We start from the raw sequence: 21,886 nt of genomic DNA on the forward strand, positions 1-21,886 counted from the left end.
TTTCAAAGCATTTCACCAGATTACCCTGCTGGTTCCTTATTTTTATTCATAGTGATTTCATTTCAAACAGAAACTATGCTCTGTTCTAACATGTATGACATTAACTACACCACTTACACCAGCAAAGATCCGTAGATTTCCTGCTTTCAGATGCAAAGCTCCTCCTGTAACCATAAATATGGTACCTATATAACCATATTTATTGAACTTTATGGTACAATACTCAGTTGTATATGCTGACAAATTCCACTTTACAGTTCAGTAAATTTACATTTACACCCACCTCTGTGTTACTTATCCTTTGATGTCCGTACTCTGATTTTGTTCCGCATTCTCATGCCCCATTATTCTGTGTTATATCCAGTGTTCCTTATTCACTTTTTACCTACTGGCTTACACACTACTAGATGCATTGTAACAGATGGACAACAGATAGATAGATAGATAGATTTATGGAATCCAGTAGCTTATTCAGTACAGACATTAGAAACCAATGCAAACCAAACAAATGAAGTGATGGCAAACGAGGCAATTTAAAAAGTTTTAATCATATCAAGCAGACAGACTAAATAACAATGAACAATAATGACTATTAACAAGCAGATTAAAGACTAAATAATAGCAAGCAGATATTATGACATTGTACACCATTGACAAGTGGATATGACATTATAAAAGTGGGGACTGTACATGAATGTACACGTTGTCAGAAGGCAAAGAGCAATTGGAGGTCATGTAAGTAGAGGTTTTAGGCGCTTTTCTCGGCATATAGCATAATATAATATGATATATAGAAAACACTCACATTATAATTTTTGTAGCTGAGGTAAAAGTAGCTTCAATCCAGAGGTAGTATGAGTGTTAATTCAGTACTTCCCCGCACCCTTCCTCAGCCTGACAGCAACTGAGGAGCGGCGCAGCGCACTGGCGAGGCGGTGAGGCGTCGCTGGCCCTTTAAGAGATGTTTTGACGGCGCACGTGCTTCGCCTTATACGGGAGCAGCAACAAACGGTGACCGCTAGTTACCTCTGCCGCTGCCGCTGCCGCTGCCGCTGCCGCTGCCTCTGCCGCGCCGCTCCGCAAAGCGCGGCGCTATAAAACCCCGCTGGAGGGGAGAGGGGGGGCCAAAACACAGCTCGGTCAGACACGGAGACTTAAAGCCGCGGAGGACCGTGACGGTAGAGAGTGGCTCGGTTCGTTCGCCATTTGTTTTTAGGTGCGAGTCCTGGATGAGGGATTTCAATACATGAAAAGGGAACGAGTTGGATATTGACAACGTTCAGGGTCGAGGTCGGTGAGTTTGGAGTTTTGTTTTGAGTTTTTGGGGTTTTTTTTCGGGGGGGGGGGGTTGTGAGTTTCTTTGTTGGAGCAACAAAGAGATGTTTGCCACCGTGTCACAGTTAAAATATATTTTCATATCGCTATTTGTCGATAACATATAGCTTAATGTTCTGGTTTTGGCTTCGAGCAATTAAACTTAAGAAACAAAAACAATTTTGGTCCTGAATGCAAATTGCTGCCCGAGTTTTATATTTCTCTATAAACGTCGCAATTTAAACAATAACTGCGATGTGCTGAATGGACGTTATATTTTCAAAGCGGTACCGTTGTTTGCGTAAAAATGACAAGTGTTATCCTTGCTGGGTTTTGCTCTTTTATCATGTATGTCAGCATCATCTTTGCCCATCTATGAGTAGGAATCACGTCAAGGTAGCTACATTCTACACATGGCTTCCGGTGAGCGATCCCGAAAATAAAAGCCTCTTTGTTGCATCGTCTTTACGTGATACAGAGTATCAACCCAAAATAACAAAGCGAGAAGTTAAAAGGAAAAAATATTGTTTCTCTTTGACTCTTTCTGCGGTTTCTTCAAATTAATCACACGGCACACCTTTTAAAGGTAACAGGAGATCGCATGAATACCTGCCGACAAGTGGTTTCAAGTCGAATTTGGTGCAGCCTAATTCTGAAGGCCCATTCACCTAACTTGTAAATTCACTTTGGCTGACTTGACGCCGCTGTAGCTCGGCACGGCGAAGCCGAATGACCGACAGTAACCTCAGTTCAATAGAACAATGAAACACAAGTCAGTCAGTCAAACGATGGATTTTTGACATTCGGTCAAAATTGTAGACATTGTTGACAATGGGTCACAGTGCAAAAGATAGACCTCTATGACTTAACTGCAGCCTGTCTTTCATTCATTTCATTTGTGTTTTTCCCCCCTTTTTTTCGAAATGTGTGCGAAAACAGCGCAGTAATGTATTGTTTTTAGTGTTTTTATGAATGTGCACGACTGCAGCGAAGCTGCAACGTCGACGAAAAGCATCTGCTTTCTGTTTTCATCCGTGTTTTGAAGAAGAAAACATGTCTCTTTATCTGCAAAAAACATCGAAGCTCTTATATCGTCTTTTTCATCACGGCAAAAATGAAGAGTTTTTCTTTTGAACGAACAAGGGAGACTATGGACAAAAATCCTGTATGAGTGTGATATAACACGTGAGAGAGGATTGATGGTAAACAAGTATAAAAACGAAAAATGCAGGGTGCACCGCTAGAGGCGCCCTGGCTCTGCACCATTTGGGCTGCTCAACGCTCAGCAGATAAACCCCCCTAATCTCTGCATACAATGTACTTCCACCAGTGTTTACCAAAATCAGATCCGACTCAGGCTGCTCAGATGGTCTGATAACCAAAAAAAAAAAAAAAACTCATTGGTATCAAGCTGGTGCAAGTTAGATGAAAATCGGAGATGTCAAGCCCCAAATGAAGGTGGACGGGTTGTAATAACCAAAACATAGAATATAATCATGAGGGAAGAAGAAGAGAAAAATCCACTCAATGCAGGCCAAATTTGGCAAAGGTGTAAACTGTATACATCGTGGTTTACCGAGTTATACAGCAAATTTGCAGACCCCAAAATATGGGAATGTAGGTGGTGTTTTTTCCCCTCATTCATTTCATAGGATTTGTATAGTAGTGTAGTGGAGTACAGTCAGAGGGAAAAACTACACATCTGCTGTAAAAACAACCAATACATTGATTTCTGGCTGGAGACAAGCTCGTGCTGATGATGCTTTTGTGTTTCAGGTCACAGCAGTACAGGCGATGTCGTTTCTAGGGTGGTTTTAAGAATTCAGTGCCCTTAAATCACCTGATCCACTTTTGCAATGATTTATTCAGTGACATTATCAGTAGTGTTGTCGGTAAATATCTGCTTGTTTTGATTATGTGTCTTTCAGTAAGGCTACAGCAGGTATTTTACATCGTTTCTCAGTGAAACAGTTCGGTATGTTCCGTGAATGCTGCCATTAAATAGAGTGACTCATAGAGCAAACAGATGTATCAGTACAGCAGATATTGTACATTGGTCACTGGGTTGTTTGTTGATCCCAAAGTTCCTGTTGGTTTTATTGCAACATATTGTACATTCCGGTGGATTTAAGTAGCACAGGCAAGTGCATGTAGCAGCGGAAAATTCGTGCGATGCAGCTGAGTTACTGGCAATAAAAGTTAAATGTTGTTAATGTCTGCATTGTATTTTATTTTGTATTGGCCATCCCCACTGGTAGAGGGGAAAGTTAGTTTTTGCCAGAGGGCATGAACTCTGGCAGCGATGTTATCAATTTGTTTCGCCCAGTAAGTCAGTGGAGTACGCTGGGGAAGTGGTTAGATGTGAATACAGTATCATTATGATTGTGTCAGAGAAAATGTGGTGTTTAAACCGTAGAAAACTGGATTCGTATTTTGATACGGGAAGGGCTTTTTTCATCCCACAAGCAAATGATCACTGGAGAACATGGTGTTTGAACATTAGTGTGTCCTTGACATTGTTGTTCAGTCATTCCACTCTCTTTGACAACCAATCAGCTTTATTCTGTATAAAGGACATTCAACACAGCAAACAGGATGGCCTTGATCCTATGTGTAAAGATTTCCAACTTCAACTCCATCTTGCCATCAAACGGTTAGGGATATTATATGATAAACCTCACAGCTAAAAGTTCAATATCCACTGTAATACAACTTTTCTGCTTTAGATCACACAAAGGTTTTCCTCATGTCACTCAAGAAGGAGTTGAGGGTCTCAGTCTTGACTGTCTGACATGATTCATCTCTCTAATGGCCAGGTGTGTCTTTCTCAGAAAACAGGATTACAAAATTAGTTGGATAACTCCTTTTTTCTGATTTGCGGGGTTTCCAGGGTTTATTTACCATCGAGTTGACAAAGTAATCCTTTTCTGTACAGAAAGAAACACAAAATCACAAAACTGCAGTAAGTACTTGGCCCAGAATTTGTTGTCTAAAGGATGGACTTGATGATCTGATCAGAGCGTGTTGCATAAAACAAGCCTGAACACAAATCCAAGGACTTTCGAATCTGCAAATAGAATAAACAAATAGGCATGAAAAAGTGTGCACCCCACACTTTTTCTTACAGGATGAATCACATGCCATTTAATAAATCTGACAAAACCTAGGGTCTATAACAAAAAAAAGGTGTAAAAGTGTATCTGTTTATGACAGTACTTTGAGTAAAAAGCCGCTGGTGGTGTTTAATCAGTGAGTTGTTTTTGTTTAGATTTAATAATAGGGATGACATGGGTTTAACGTAATATTCTATCGTAACATTTACATTAAACACAGTATCGAGTGCGATACTGAGGTGTTAACAGGGGGAAATTAGTGATGATGAAAGGACAGCTTTCACTAGATGAAAACTGCCGATCACCCACTCATCTTCACCTCGCTGAACTGTAGCTTGACCTTTGAACAGATGAGTCTACATCAAGTGGACCTCAGTCTGCAGTGGTTAGCAGCCTTCCTCAGTCATCACTCGACTCCATTTGCTGAGTGTTGCTGTACTTGAGGCTGGTCATCTTCAACAGGTGACCCTGTTGCCATAATTATTTTCTGTCAGCAATGATTCCTCGTTTCTTATGGCAGTTTAGTGTATTTAAGTTTTAACAGTTGTTGTTTTTATTTTATTTTTTTGTTTTTTATTTCTTTTTTTCTTTTAAGAATCACATAATAACCAGTCAGGTAATGCTTGTCTTGTTCCTGTTTGCTTTTTTCTTTCTCCTTGAAGATTTTTGTCACAGTATTTCATTTCTGAAAAGTTCTGCTCTTGACTTACGTCTTTCCATGCCCGTCTTTTAGCACGCTCAGCGGGAGGTTAAAGCCATTTTTGGTGCAGTTGCATGCCCTTGGTTATTTTTGTTGAAGTAATGATTTTCGTTTCTGTTTTCACACCGTTTTCACACCGTTTTCATGCTCTCTCTTTGTCTCACAGTGAGGAGCTGGAGCGTAATCAGCAAGGTTGGGAAGACGGCAACATGGCAGTCGCCACTCAACTGGGTTTACTGCTTTGGAAGAACTTCACCTACAGACGGAGACAGACTGTAAGTAGGAGTGCTTCAAGTTACTGACTCACAAGAACAATGGACTGAATGAGCACACAGTAGAGGACACCGTAAATTATGTGTTTGGTTGTTTGTTTTGTGTGTTTTTTTATTTTTTATTTCATTTTTAAATTATACGCTCCTTATGATTGTTTCTCAGATCGGAGGTTTTCACCTTTCAGTGCTGTGTTCAGTATCTAGTATTCAGTTTGCATGTATGCTGCTAAATACACTCATTGGCTTACACTAAATTGTCGTCTTGTTTGAAGCTACCTTGAGAAATAGTGCACTTTTTTTAGGCCCGTATGCTAAAAAAGACTAAAGACTTCCAAGAAGCAAAATGGAGGGGTTATATTTTCAGTTCTCATGTATGACTTCCCATGAATCCTTTGTCTCAGTCACATTTTCAGTGGGTCGATTTTGACTCAGAGAGGATTTTTCCAGTACCACATGACTCGTCACGAAGGCTTTTCAAAGGCCTTCCACATGTTTATGTGTTTCCCCATTAATATGCATGGGTCCAATGTGTATGCAGCCCACAACAATGGAAATTATGTAATTCTCCTCCGGGCCAGTTGGACTGAAAAGCGTTATAGTTTACAGAATACTGTGAGGCAGTCAAAGATGTGGCGATGACACATTTACATGTCAGATCCGTTATTCAGTTACCATTTTGTGCTGGTTGATGCCCACACACTCAGTCATGTAAATCAGATTAAGTTCCAAGCTCTAGCATAGTACTTCTTTATATGTGAGGAGGCTCATCTGCATACAATTAAGCCATTTGTTCATCAAGCAGTAACCTTTCCTCACAGAGACGGCTGTGGCTGCTTGACTTTCAGTCCAATTAATTTCCAACAAAGGGCTGCAGGGCATTTTCTAAGGAAGTGTGTCTATTCTCGATCCCCACACTGCATGTCTGCCATGCTGGTTAAGGCCGAGACACAGGGAGCTAAAGTAGAGGGGCCATATGGAGCAGATGGACACACACATAGTCCTGTAAACCCGGCAGACCTCTCGCTCTCTCTGTCTCAGTCTGTCAGCCCTAATTAACCCATATAGTTTACCCAGACTCATGGTGGGATTATTGTTTTATAAAGGACAACTGCTGACAACCCCCTCAACACACACACACACACACACACACAATTCGTGATGTTTTTTTTCTTCTAAATCAGTAGAGATTGCCTTAGTTGACCTGAAAAACTGCAAAAACTGTGAGGAACAAAGGAAAACTCGTCAATGTTTTAGAATGATTGACTCATCTATGTCATGTGTTTTATGTCCTAATTTGCTTGATTAACACCCTTTTTGTCTTCTTTTCTTAGATCCAGCTGCTGATTGAGATCGTCTGGCCCCTGTTCATCTTCTTCATCTTGATCTCGGTCCGAATACATTATCCGCCCTACGAGCAACATGAATGTAAGCAGACATGGAGAGAGTGAGGGGGGGGGGTAGTAATGGACAGTGATTTGCATCTCAAAAAAAAAAAAAAAAAACACGAATATGTTCTTATTTGGATTTTGTCTTTCCAAATTTTAATACTACTGATGATTATTAGTCTGTTATTCTGTTGTTCTGATACATTGTCTATTTGCAGATAAAGTGTTTGTCTCTTGGTTCTTGGTAAGATCAACAAGATTGTCATCCAAGGTTTCCATGTCACTGTCACAGAAAGATCTTTTGGATTTGTCAATATTTGTTTCCACTGTGTGAACATGGGATAGGACTTTCAGCTCCAGGAAAAGAATTACAATATCATTCGTCATCGGGCCCGGTTTCACAACTTTTACCATCTTCCAACTCAATAAGATTCCCACTGGTCAAAAGCACAAAAAAAAAAAAATCAAAATCCTATTAGCACGTCAAATTTGTTTTTTCACTTCTAGAAAGGAAAACGGTCACCACGTTTTCCAATAAATATTTCTTCCAGGGCTATTTATTTCATGAAGTTCTTACAGGTATTTCCTTTGAAGTAAACTCATTCAGATTTTTTTTCAGAGTTTTAGGCGAGTCAGTTCCATGGAGGAGATTTTGGAAAAGTTGGTGCAGGTTCATGCTTGTTCACACACGTACACAGACCTACACGTGCCTGCTTTTGAATAAATCTAGTGTATTTACTATGTAATCATTATGAACTTGCATGTGATCGTTTTGTCAACCACCAAACAAGGTCCCCTATCTGGATCAAAAGCATTGACACCAAATGTATCCAGTGTATCACATGTCAGTCCGACGCCAGTTAACCCAGTGATATACAAATAAGTGTGTCGCTTTGAATTCTTATCTTTTCTATAGCTAGTTAAGATCAGTAAATTGCAGCTGTAGCAGTAAAGACAGCTGATAAGAGAGCAATCAATTGAGTTCAAAGATAAATAATATAAAAAATTATATATAATTTCAGCTCCTTAGCAAGTTTGTTCTACAGTGTCTGGTGTTTGGTTTTTGTGCAGAGAAACTAACAATACTTTAGCTAAAAGGTCTGACATGATCATTGACAGACAATGGAATACTTTTTAGAATTTTTTTTTTTCTTTTTTTGAGAGTATAGTGGAATAACTTGTTACTGAGACAAGGCTCTTAAAATGGGAGCATTCCCCTTATTTGCAAGAATGACAGATATCCTAATATTCTCCTTTGAGGTCTAATAATGTCTGTAAATTTTGACCTCCTGTGTGTTTTACTTATATTTAATTATAAACCTAAAATGTATCGTATTTGTTTGCTTATTTTTCCAGGCCATTTCCCTAACAAGGCCATGCCCTCAGCGGGTACCCTGCCGTGGGTTCAAGGCATCATCTGTAACGCCAATAACCCCTGCTTCCGCAATCCTACCCCTGGAGAGAGTCCGGGGCTGGTGGGAAACTTCAATGATTCCATGTGAGTAACATGACTTTCATACTTATTCATAGTTAAACTAATGCACTGCTCTGATGGATTCAAAATATGCAGTTACTGCAAAGACAAAATATTTTTGTCTGGTTTTGTAGTAATATTACTATTAATACTTTTCAAACATAAAACATAATAATTGTGATTCGATAGCAAAATTCACTCTTTTACAAAACTGAGAAGATCCCAGGCTTTAAATTATCCAGGGATATGAAACAATGTGTCTGTGTGGTTGTCTCTTTCTTGTCCCTCTGTGGACATCCTCAGAATCTCCCGCCTGTTCATTGATGCCAAGAAGATCCTGCTGTTCACCCAGAATGATAAGAGCTACGAGGGGTACAAGGGACTGCTGAGGGCCCTCAGGAAGCTGCAGAAGAACACTGCCCGTAAGGACACAAATCCGATTATCTGCTTGTTTTGTGTTCCGTTAAGTTCTGACCAGCTGACTGATCAGCTCAGTCACCCCCCCCCAATTCAGATTGATCACCCATTCATCCCTTTTTCTTGCTAGTATGCTGATTTAAACCGAAAGGCACACTTCTGCATAACAGCATACGCAGATATGCTTTAATTGTGTCAGTGACTCACACCTACTGTCTGATCACCCACTGCTGTTAAAGCTTCTGAGCTTCAACTCAACTGGAAAATATTTAGGTTCATGAGAACATATTGTGTATCAAAGAAGGAAGAAAAAGTTTTTAAGACATGTAGGTCTCCTGAAAAGTTGCAGATCAACAAATGAACGAAAAAGGGATTCATAACTTGTTAAAACTAGAGAAAGTGACTTGTCAAAGTCACATCTGCAGTGTAGAAGCTTATGTAACTGATTTTAGCTTAGTCTTCAGAGAGCTGGTGAGGGTGTAACGTGTCCTCTTCTTATCACTGCCTGCCAGCCGTGATGGGCCCATCTCCCAAAAGCTAGTGGGTGTTGCACTTCTCTGCCTCTTTTACCAAATGCTAGTGATGGCCTTCCAAGACAGGAAGAAACAGAAAATCGTGCACCACCCTAACAGTCACTGTACACTCACAGAACAGATCTGGTAGTAAAATTGCCAGGTTTTCCTGACTGGAATGGTGCTGCTTCCTGTGTACGAGAACAGATCACAGACGTTGTCTGCTACTGATAAAGTGCATGCTACTCTGCAAACTCAGTTTACAAACACGTTCAACATTATCATAAATATTACTGCTAAGGTTTCCAGAGCACCATTTTGGAAAAAAAAAAAAAAAAAAGAGGGAGAGATTCATCATCATGACCTTGGCTGTTGCAGAGCAGAGAAAGATGATCTTTCCAAAATAACATTTTGTTGATGACTCCACTGTGCTGACTCAGTCAAAGCAACCTGAAAATAGGAAAGAGGGCTGCACTGAACTCTGCACCTACCTTACTTCACTTGAAGAGAAGTCACAAAAAACCCATTAGCTTTGCTCAGGAAAGATTTTGCTCGGAAAAGATTTTCAATTAAATTCGGTACCCATTACTACGGCAGGAGAGGCATGCTCGGAGCAATCTCTGTTTTCCAGTTGACCGTGTTTACAAGGACAACCAGGACAAAAACAAAAAGGGAAACATGTTATGAAAAAACATTAATACCATATAAAATGGAGGATAATAAGACAAGGAAGGGCATTATGGGACAGAGTGCAGAAACAGTAAACAGCAGTGATGTAACTACTGACCTCAGTTAATTGCTATAGTGAAATGGGAGAGTCTCATTATACTGTGCTGTCTTTTTGTTTGTTCCATTAGCGTTGCTTTGCCACAGCAATATTTCTCTCGTACTGCCATGATAATCAGTCCATTAGTTTCGATAAACAGAAAGGTTTTATCTTAGTTTAACATCAGACCCTAATGTAAAGTTATAGTGAGCAGAGTCTACCAACAAAAATTATGCAACAAAACATAACAATCAAGGTTCTTGTTGTTTTGGCTACCGTCTGTTCTGTTAGCCCAGAGCTACAGTATGTTACAAAATGATTTCTACAAAGCATATCATGGCCTGAAAAAAGAAAGAGATTACACATCAGAGCAAATGAAAAGAAAATATCTCATGTATATGTAAAAATATCAATTTTTAAGAGTATAAATTAAGTAATTAGTTTCCACGTCTCTATTTGATTGTGTGATGTGGGATTGCCTCTTCTCTTTTTATGTCTTTCTGGTCCATCTTGTTTGAAGTATACATAACAGGCCAGTAATAGCCAGTAATACATCTCCTTATTATCTGTTATTGATGGGTCACTACATTTTAATATTGTTTCTTTTGTTTGTTTTGTTTGTTTTTTTTTTTTAATTCAGGCTCTCTTATTATTCTCCAAAGGCTGTGGGGCATCTGTGCACTTTTCACAATTGATTTCTAAATGCAAACCGGTCTGATAGAACTCAATCCCATATTCCACTCTATATTGGTCTGTAATCCACGTGAGGGAAAGCACTGACGTAGCGTGGGGACAGTCGTGATGCAGGAGACCGCAAAGAGAGCTGCTGCTGCAGAGTGACACTATAGGAGTAACAGCGTGGTTCAAAGAGCCCCTCACGTGTCGGTTAATAATTCAGCAACCGACAGGGTCAGCAAATCAGATTGACACCGATGAGGAAAGGGGGGCTGGGAAAGGTCAGGGAGAGGTACGAGGTTTTTGCCGTTAGTATAACGAGATAAATCAGGATCAGCTGTTTTTTTTTATCAGGTCTTATGCATTTCGGCTCTATGAGACATCAAAGAGTGAAAATCAACAAATACTTGAACATTTTAAGGATCGAGACATGCAGCATCTTTGAGGGGAGAAGGTTCTTCTTAATACCGAATAGATGAGAGATAAATATGTTCATATGCCACGGGTTTTGTTTTTTTTAATCTTCCCACCTGTCTTCTCAAAAAAGTAAAGCTGAAAGTGGAATTGAATAATAGAGGAGAACATGTTATATTTTTAGCCTTTCACCACCTTCACATTTATTCTGGCTATCTGCTTTAAGACTGCATTTGATTCATAGGCTTGACTTGTCGGAGTCTGATCTTTCAAAATGGAGAAATCATTGAAACTGCGCTGACTTTTTTTTCTTAAATTTAAATATTGCTCAAGTTGTCATAGACACACAAAAACACACACAGATCCTTGTACCTCTATCTTTATAAGGAACCTCAAAGACTAAATTCATTCCCTATCACTTTAGCCATAAAGAGCAGCCGAACATATCTACCCCAACAGTTACTTTAACCTTAACCCAAAATCCATAACCTAAAAATAGCATCACTTCCCAGAAATGTACTGATTTAGAAGGTCTAAAGCACAAATAAGCTTTCATAAACAGCTCACTCACAGTCATACATGCTCAGGTACAGTCCAACGGTTTTTTTTGTTTTCCTCCAAGTCTCTACATCAAAACAGTCCACCCATCACACAGCCCTTTTGTGAGTTTATTTCTCTGCTCTCAGAATTCACGAAGCTGCTATATTTTGCTGATCTGACTGCCAAGAAATTCAGAAATGCTACTTGGTGCTTGTTAGCCAAGTTGTGATAAATTTGGGAATATCTGGTTCCACAAAAGATGGAACAGCCTGTTTGTGGACTAGTCTGGACAGAGATGACACTGGTTGTTAAGGTGCGTGATGTCAGTATTGTTTAATTTAAAACAAGATCAACATCACGGGAGGCATGTACAGACTTGTGTTAATGTAGGGCTCACCTCTGTATCCAGCTGGTTCCAACATAGCAAAAACACACACAAACAGGCACAGGTAAGGTTTGTTACTTCTGATATTGTCTTACTTCAAAAAAAGTTTCTGTTCCTGGGGATTAAAACCACTTAGGCTGTGCAAATAAAGACACACACACATACACACAGATAAGATAAAACAAGGAAATTACATGTAAACATACAAGCACACAAGCACCTTTGCTGACTACACAAAGTATTGCTAGACATTCCATTTTAACCAGGTCCCAACATCTAGTTTGGTGTGTCCACAAGGGCCTTCGGATGCAGTGCACCATGGGAGCTGTGACTTCCTACTGGGACACCAATTATTCCTTATTAGAATTCCCTGGCTGTTCACGCCTGAGAGTTGACGTCACACACACACACACACACACACACGTGCACAGGTGCACAGTTACACACATGCACAGAGGCCCATGGAGAGCAGAAATGATAGGGATGTATGTGTAACACACACTCACACTTCAAAACTCAAATAGCACACACTGGTGCACAGCCATTGAGCCAGTAAGGAAGAATGACACCACACATGTGCTCCCTCAACACACTGTTCTCTTTCACTTCCTCCCAAAGGATGTTCAGTGCAGTAGAAGCAAAGTGTTTCCTGTTTGTGTGTGTGTTTGTCATCTGATAGCTATAAAAGATAGAGGGAAGAAAAAGATTTGGAGATGAAGGGAAAGGAAGATGAGAGCGATAGGGAGTAGGAATATATTTTAAACCAAGCAGTTAAAATTCAACTCAGCATTACTAAGTTGTGAACGGACGGGAGGAGAGCAAAGTTTAACAGAATAAAAAAATAGATGAAAGGTAGAGAAGGAGAAATTTAGGGAGAGAGAGAGAGGTAGGAAGACTGCTTGGCAGTATCTGGGCCAAAGTTGAATGCCCTATAGTAACCCCCGACTGAGTACTCTGAGCTGAGGAGAAGAGTGGAGTGTGTGTGTGTGTGTGTGTGTGTGTGTGTGTGTGTGTGTGTGTGTGTGTCTGCGTGCGTGTGTCTGCGTTCGTGTGTGCGCGTGTGCGTGCAACCACACAGCTGACTCTGGCCGGTTTCAGAAATGGTTTGACTTCTTTGGAATGCAGCTGAAGTACAAAAAGCTCTCAGAGCTCAGCGAAGACCTTATGTGTCTTTGTTTGTAAAGTCAGTATTCCTATGTATCAATCCAGTGAAGTATTTTTATGGTCTCAGATTTTCTCCATTTGTTAGTGATGTATTTGATATTGTGCACTTGACATTAAATCACGGATTCTTTCACCGGGGTTTCCACTGGTCGTAGAATTTCTGGAATATAAAGGACTTTTAACTTGAGTTCAGATCAGATTGGGAAAGTCTATGAATGTGATAAATACTGGTATATGCCAGAATACATTTTGTATCGTGTTTCACTCAGTTTTGCAAGCCCAAATTGTAAGTGGAAAAAGTAATGGACTTTTACTGTCTATCCCGCTGGGAACACTGCTGATTGTCCTGGCATCAATATCAACCACCAAATAAATATGCCACAGAGGGTTTTGTGTCTCATAGTTGGTTGACTTAATACTTCTACGTTTTTTCTCTAGGTTTCAAGTTGAAGGACTTTTTGCAAGACAATGAGACACTTTCCTACTTCCTGCACCACAATGCCTCTCTTCCTCATCACGCGCTGAAGCAGATAGTGGAGGCTGATGTCAACCTGGAGAAGGTAAACTATGACAGTTGGTAACATTTCTTTGAAGTCAACCGCTATGTATATTTTTAGGTTTTAGAACTGAAATGCTTCATTCTTATATTCACATATTCCAGAGTTTAATAATAAACCCTCCTTTCCCATCCCTCAGCATTTGCCCTTCAGTAAATTTTGATCACTGATTGAGTTGAAATTTCTAACACACAAAATTGTTGTGAATTAAATGATTAATCCACATGGGAGAACGTTTCATATTACTGGTCTCCACTGCTCATACTGCCTCAGCACTAAGGCCGACGACAGTAAAGTATTATGCTCTATTCAACCTCTTTGTTGTGTCCTTTTCACATATGAGATAATCATACTCCCCTGGACATAGTGCTTGTGCATAAATCCAGTGACCTTGGCTCGACAGCGTCTGTTGGGCCACAGGATTCCACTGTTGCACAGCTAAGACCTTAATACCTGGCAGCAAAATCACTGTGGGTTGGGGATAGGTGGGTCTAGGGGCTGTTTTTCTCACTCAAGTCTCCTCTTTACGTTTTTGTTGTAGTCTCTGCAATTAATTTCATTCTTCTCTTCCTGTGCATCATTTTTTTCTATCCCCATTCTAACCCCATTTGCACGTTGTTGCGTGCGCACACACACACACACACACCTCCTCATTATTGCTGTGCCCCTTGTCATTTGGAGTGAAAGCAATTTTGTCAGTTGTTTGACAGTTATTCTGCGGCAATGAGATGCACAAGAGCAAACACACAAATAGACAGACCTGAAAGTGTCTCGAGGGAAAAATATGTTTTGAATTATCTATTGGATGATTCCCAATCCTCCAAAACTGACTGCTGTAAGCTCTGATGTTTTTTTCCAGTGAAAAGATTACCAGCTGTGACTATTTGATAGACATGATGGCATAACACAGACTGGTCAAGGACATTTGTTAGATAAGTCAGTTTGCCCCCCCCCCTCTCTCACACACACACACACATACACACATATATGAACATCTTGTCTAGTCCTTGGATGCTCTGATGCCCCATAAAAAGGACATTTGTTACTCCGCCTGCATGGGCACAATTGTGCTTTCTATTCCAAATAATGTTTTTAACCATTTTTTTTAAAAGGAGCATAGAGAAGCACTTTTAAATGACAAAGATAATTTTATGTAAAAAAAAAAAAAACATATGGCATTTTTTATCACCAGTAGAGTAGAGTTTAATTTGGAATAAAATGCTAGTCAAAGAGCTTTACTGAAGATGCCCCAGCATTGACATTCATAACATTTCTTTCCCTCACGGTTGTTCTGGTTGAGAGCTTAAGTGAGCATCATTGTTTCGTTCTCATGGTCAGCAATAAAGAGTAAAAAACAACCACCAAAGGTACTCGAAACACGGACAGTGTTACTCAACACGTATTTATCAGTATTTCTATTATTTATCACTTGTAAAGGCATTTTGTCTCAAGTAACATGTTAAAATACTAAAGATTATTGACTGGATCTTCTCTAAATATTTACTGGCAAGATGCTTTACTACATCATTGTATGTTTCAAAGTAAAACATTTATAATGTAGTATTTATTTAAATTTTAGACTGAGGTTACAGTAAATTCAACTTGAAGGAGATCAGTTCCTTGTGCCTCTATGTTGTCAAGTTAATATTTGAATATATTTTATCTCCTCCTCCGTCCTCTTACAGTATCTAACACACATGTGCTTTCATAATTCCCTACTCTATCTGAACCGCTGTATTCTTCTTTTTTTTTTTTTTTTACTTTGTCCAGGTGCTGACTAAAGGTTTTGGCTTCCATCTCAGAGACCTCTGTAACACCACACCGCTGGAGGAGTTTGTCCACATTGCTGACCGCAACGTGTCCACTATGACTCAGGAAATTATCTGCAAGTCCTCCAGTGACTGGCTTAACAAAGCCCAGAGCCACTTCCTGTCCAACTTGGACTTCTTCAAACCCATTCGGGTGAGTTCTGCTTTTGAGTCACACACATCAACCAGAGGAAGAGTGCAATTGTCACATGTTTAGTAACAGTCGGGGTAAGGTTTTTTTCCTCAAATTGTAATCCTTGATCCTAACTGCTAGATTCATAACAAAGAAAGGACAACCGTCATCAGCAATGAGACAATCAGACAGTTTGTAACAAAACCACTGTGTGAGTGTCACACTGTCCCCAGATGTCAGCAGGACATGGTATCTTGTCCTCAGGCCCAAAACCAGGAAGACATTCCCTCCCAAATTTCACTGGAAAACACAGTGTATCATCACTGACCCGTGTTGCTTCACCACTGGTTAGTTGCATGTCCTCCAGCATAAGCAAGATTATGTTGTCTTTGCCATGGAGTATATATGGATATTCCAAGAAAATGCCATATTAATCAGTCAACTGGGATTAATGTTATTACTTGGAAACAACAGTGTTTCTCTTCTGTCTTTACTAGCAGAAATATTTAGGAGTCTTTGCTGTTTTATTTGCTCCAAACACTTTTCCTCTCAGCAACTCGGGTGTTTACAGAATATGAGCTGGAAAACGATGAACAAGTGCACACACAAAGATACACAAGAGAAAATGCAAACACACATCCACGTTAGATGGTTGTTCCTACACTTCAGAGACTTGTTTTAATTGCCTTATGAGGTGACTGCTAAAGGGGAACCAATGACTGTGACACTAATATGTTGTGACAAGAAGAATCACTGTTTGTATAACTCTGGCATGCAATCACCAATCAAGACTGGACCCGCTATTCATCCATTTGAAGTAAATCCCTGATTCCTTGTCTTTTCTGGTTACTACGAAACTTTGTTTTCTTTATCCACTACTTTTCTGTACTCGCCCCCCCCCCCCCCATCCTCTTTCCTCCCTTTCCTGTCCATCGCGACCCCTCCTATGCCTGTATCTTCCCAAACAGCCTGCCCCCTTCCCATAAAACCCATGACCTACATGTGAGTCACGAGGCTGAAAGATGGCAAGAGGTGAAAATAACATTGTGTTCTGCAGCACTAATCTTTACAGGGAGAAACAGACAAAGGAAGAGAAACACAGAATGTCAGTCTTTAAAAAATCATCACAGTTTTTAAAAAATAAATCACGTCAGTAATGCTTCATAATTCAGGTCTTTGCTGTGCTGTTGAAGAGATTACAGACTATCTTTACTCTCTTGGTACGAGAATGGAATCAGTTTCTGGCTCATTGTGGACCTGATTCACCATGAAAACACATCGTGTTCTTCTTCCTCTATGTCCAAACTTTGATGCAAGAGTGGAAATTCCTTTCCAGAAATAACAAAATAACATGATGATGTCAAGAACTCAACTTTCTCCCATTAGTTACTCTGTGTCCAGGTGTATGTATGTGTACGGGGGGGGGGCAGAGAAATCATAAAAAAAGAGAAAACGTGACAGGAAAGGGAGCTAATGAGAGAGAGAGCACACTTAAGCTACAGCATCGTTCTCTCTTCCTAGACAGCTGCTCAGTCTTAAGCGACGCCTGTGCTTTATCAAGTGTCAATCTTCCAGCAGCTGATAGCTTAGTGTGATAGACGAAAACACACACACACACACACACACACACACACACACACACACACACACACACACACACACACACACACACACACACACACACACACACACACAGACAGACAGACTCTCACACAGGGCAGTTTGACAGACAGGAACACAGGAGGTCAAAGCCACACTGACCTGTTGTTCTTTCTCAGCTCCCCTCTTCCCTCACCTTTGACCCAAGTGTTGTTCCTCTTCTTTCTCTCCCACCTCTCCTTTACCACAGTTTCTTTTCCCTTACCTTTCTTTCCCTGTTTAATGAGCCTATTCCTGTCCATTTTATTGTATCATGCCATATAAGAGAAAACACACACAGTTTTAGAATTAATACCAAAGTGAGTAGATAGGTACAAAGAACATCATTATTAACAGAATAATACATAAAAAATAACAAATAAGAGCATAAATAGGATAATAAGGAATTAGCTGAATGGCAAGCACATTATATGACTTCTTAATGGATGTGAATCTAAAAAATAATGTAAAAGATGAAGACAAAAGGCACATAACAACAAGTAAGTGTCACAAATTATACATTGTTTACATAAAACACAAAGTTCAGCGCAAGTTACATTTATATTTCTGATAATTTTGTACTGCAGACAACTTTTTATAAGTTGCCTTTGCCTCCTTCTTACTCTGCACATATCAGTGTAGTTTTACTGTATTGTCTTCATTGTGCACATAAAGCAAAAACGCATTGGAAAATCTCCGCAACATAGTAATGATCCCCTTTCTCTCCAACAGAAAGATGTGAGGGCAGACCCCAAAGTCGTTCAGGAAGTCTCAGCTGCAACCGACAATCTTCTGGAGAACCTGGGAGCACTGGCCGTGGAGGTAGATGAACCTCACACACACACACACACACACACACACACACACACGGATCACACTACCCACACACAATATAACGGGTACAAACAGGACTACTGAAGTTTTTGTTCCCAAAGTTCAGTCTTCAGTATTGATGTTTGTGAATTAAATCAATTCTTACCAAGCATCAGCTCGCAGCAAAGTCGTTTCATGTACACAAAGGTCATTTAGTAGTAGTGCAAGGTGGGGCAGTGAGGATCATACTGATTTGTGGAGTTTCAAGTCCCAGAGAGCACATTTTGATAAAAAATTGATTTGGAAAGTTCAGTGTGGTTTGCAAGGTGCTCCTGATGTAGGCTTACAAGTGAATAATCAGTGAAAAGGGAAAAGGAAGATCCCAGGCAAGTCAAGGCTTCATCGTAATTTCTAATCAGGTTTTTATTAACACGGTTGCATGATTAAAAATAAGACTGATGCACATCAGTTCCACATTGGTCCTCCTCAAGGCTGATGCGTCTGCTTTTTTATGTAAAGATGACAGATAACAAATTACAGACTAAATCATAAAAGTTCTGCAAAAAGCATCTTTCTCAAGCTTAGATAAGAACAAAGAGGCTGTGTGAAATGTTCCTGTTGGTAGTGGCACAAAAGCCTGACTCAGCCAACAACCAGGTGCTCCCCCTTCACTGTCTCACATACACATAAACACACACGGGGGCATAGGATCTCATGCTCGCGCATTCTCACACACACACACACACACACACACACACATGCCTGGCCTAAGCTAACGTAACCCAATCTGAGCTGTAGGAATGTAGTGGGAAAGGAGAAAAGCAGCAGTTGGTGTTGCAAACACACAGGCACAGAACACACAGCTCCTTTTTGTATCCGGCTCCTGCCCTGCTGAGTTGACAAAACAGAAAGACCCAGCTGTGTGTGTGTGAGTGTGTGTGAGTGTGTGTGTGTGTGTGTGTGTGTGTGTGTGTTTGTGTGTGTGTGTGTGTGCAGGTGTGTTAGCATTTCCTGTCTAAGCAGTTGTAGGAACATCAGTTGGCTGGTCTTTTTTCTTCTGTCTTCAACCACTAATGTTGCCACCTACAGCAATCCTTTCTATCCCCTTTCCACCATATCGGATTCCTTTTTGCTTGGCACTGTGTGAGAGGGCAAGGATTTACAAACGTGAACATGTGAAATATGCAAAAGACAAAAGTGGAATATCATTATCATTCTTTCACGGCATCCACAGTTTCAACTTGTTTTTGTTTCTCTCTGAACAAACTCTAGTTGATCTTCTATACTCCTGTGGAAAGTTAGTGTTTATTTTAGGCCAGCGGTACATCAGGTATGACATGTTAACACACTCTGGCATATTCAGTGAAAGGGCATCTATTTAATCACTGATGATTTTGTTGCTAACAGAATTCTTTTCTCTGCAGTGTGTATCAGTTTGTTTGAAGCAGATAATATGGGTTTGCTTGGCTGGTTGGTAGATGAGGTATGAGCCTGGCAGAATGGAGAAACCTACTCTAATGTAACCTGTAATTCAGGAGCAGTAATTATCCGCCCACCTGTGTTTCAATCCAGGGCTCATCACTGTTGGAAGACAAAAAAGCACTGCGGCCATAATGTAATATCAAAATGTCTATTCAGGAAGGAAGAAAAGCTCATTTTCACACAGTAGACCATGTGATAAACCACATGAAAATCTGAGGGTATAGCGAATATGTAGAAATAAATCTCAATGCTGTTCACTTAAACATAAACTTTCAGCAATTTTCTTGAATGTCTTGAAAAAGGGCAGAATAAGCAGCTTTTATCTAGCGTGACAGCATCATGAAAACAGAGTCTGCAACAAGTTCAATTGCACTTGTATAAGTGACAGATTTTCTCCCTTGCTTTAAGAAAAACATGACGCTCAAAAGTGAGTATCAGATTGACTAGATAAGATGGACGTGTTGCAGCGCCATATTTTAATTGAAGTGAAGAATTGGGCTGAGAAAAATCGAAGCAAAATTTTATTCACTGTTATCAGACACAAGTTTACACTTATCCAGTCTGCATACAGAGAAGGTGTGAGTGTGTTAAGTAAAACTTGCAAATTTACATAATCTTCATTATCAGAATAAAGTAGGTTGTGACCAACAGAATATCCCTCACTAATTACCCAACTGATGCTCATCAATAGTGTTCAACAGCCATCCATACTCTAAATTTATTGTTGTTAAATCCTCATTAATTGCATTATTCCTCTTTTTTTTCCTCCTTTTTCTCTGTTTGTAAGAAGATTATTTTGTCTAGCACAGGAGGCTGGCAGTGCAGAGATTTGAACACTAATAATCTGGACTCGCACTCATTCCCAAACTATTACAGCACCTTACACTAAAGCCTTCAGTAGGAAAAAGAGGTCATTAATTTCCTCCCCTGACAAGCCAATGCATACTTTTTTTCAATAATTAATTCCAATTTTAATCAACACGCTTCTTGAAAACATTAGTGACATTTATCTTCTTTGCATTGTCTGCCTTAAGTAGCTTAAGCAGTTGCTTAGCAAAGCAGTAGGGAGTGTGTGCATAAACTCGAGTAACCTATCTGTTCCAAAGCCTGATCACTTTATTCGTAGAGAAATCTGCAACCTGATATCTGAATGGAAGATTGATCAGAGTCTCTAAACTCAACTGACCTTCTAACCGTTTAGGGTTTATGTGAACGTACTGCAAAAATATGTCATTTTTAACCTCATTAGAACCAATACATATTTAACTGTCCTTCGTATGAGTCATTCTACAGTCTAAGATTTCGATTGTCAGAAAGAGCAGGAGTGAACTCTAGTAACCTCAAGACAAACAAATTCTACTCTAAAATCAAATAATATTCATCTCACAACCTAGTTTGTATGTAGTTAAAATATATGATTTCATTTTAATTAATGCACGATTGGCCCCTGAGCTGCTCTGGTCTAGATAGCTGTGTTCTGGAGTGGAAATTTGAACTATAGTAACCTCATACAGGCTCAGCAACGAGGTTACTCGGGGACAATCCTCTTCTGCTGCCTGCCAGCCTGTGTGTGTGTGTGTGTGTGTGTGTGTATAACTCAACTAGTCAACCAAGTTAACATGGGCATCTACCTTCCAGGGATATGACACATATACTCAGTCAAACAAAAGTGTCTTCAGCACAGGCAAATGAATGCTCAGCACATACAACAACACATACCCATATGAATTTTTGGTTGGCGGAGTCGGAATTTGGTGGTTTATTGGTCCCTTGGTGTGTCAGCAATAGGTCTTTCACTCTCACTTTCTCATTGTTGGAAATCTTGTTGAACGGGGACAATAAGGGCAGAATAACAATTACATGCTGTAGACTGGACAACTGTTGATTTGAAATAACGCAGAGTGTTAATTGTCACGCACGGTGTGTCAGGATCTTCTGTGGGTTTGTGAGTCATCTCACACATGCAGACACAAACACATCTGTGTTTGTGTGTGCATGTGTGTTTGTATTGCAGTGAGTGTGTACTTAAGGAGCCTGCAGAGGTGCCTATCAGGAGAATGACCGATAGTAACCTCTCTTTGTTCTCGCACCTTCCACTCCTGCCCTCTGTGTTCATTTTCACCTCCTGCTCCGCTACAACCCAATGTGATCTTTCTTTCTTTCTTCTCCTCTCATTTTTTGCCACCTAAGGAAGAGGTGAAAATGGGTATTTGGGCTTGAGTTTACCGTAAGCCCAAGTAACCTCCTCTGGTCCACGCTGAAAACAAAAGCCCCCCTCTTCTTCTGCCCTTTCTTTGTTTTAGTTGTTAGAAAAAACATAAACC

General features: G+C 40.1%; 1 protein-coding gene across 4 annotated transcripts in view; it reads left to right on the forward strand.

Moving 5' to 3' along the window:
- Positions 1-1,141: 1,141 nt before the first annotated feature.
- Positions 1,142-21,886, forward strand: part of LOC120799665 (phospholipid-transporting ATPase ABCA1-like) — a 41,651-nt gene continuing 20,906 nt past the window's right edge. Inside the window, exons 1-8 of one of the 4 annotated variants that reach the window (XM_040144919.1) lie at positions 1,142-1,294; positions 5,294-5,402; positions 6,731-6,824; positions 8,141-8,282; positions 8,562-8,680; positions 13,570-13,691; positions 15,459-15,650; positions 18,000-18,089. In XM_040144919.1, coding sequence (XP_040000853.1) covers positions 5,337-5,402; positions 6,731-6,824; positions 8,141-8,282; positions 8,562-8,680; positions 13,570-13,691; positions 15,459-15,650; positions 18,000-18,089 — 825 coding nt within the window. In that variant the 5' untranslated portion in view covers positions 1,142-1,294; positions 5,294-5,336. Of the gene's footprint in view, positions 1,295-4,804; positions 5,044-5,293; positions 5,403-6,730; positions 6,825-8,140; positions 8,283-8,561; positions 8,681-13,569; positions 13,692-15,458; positions 15,651-17,999; positions 18,090-21,886 lie in introns of those variants that run through there. The other 3 variants (XM_040144922.1, XM_040144921.1, XM_040144920.1) reach the window with 3 other exon arrangements.

This window comes from Xiphias gladius, chromosome 15 (genome assembly GCF_016859285.1).
Source record: "Xiphias gladius isolate SHS-SW01 ecotype Sanya breed wild chromosome 15, ASM1685928v1, whole genome shotgun sequence".
Taxonomy (NCBI): domain Eukaryota; kingdom Metazoa; phylum Chordata; class Actinopteri; order Istiophoriformes; family Xiphiidae; genus Xiphias; species Xiphias gladius.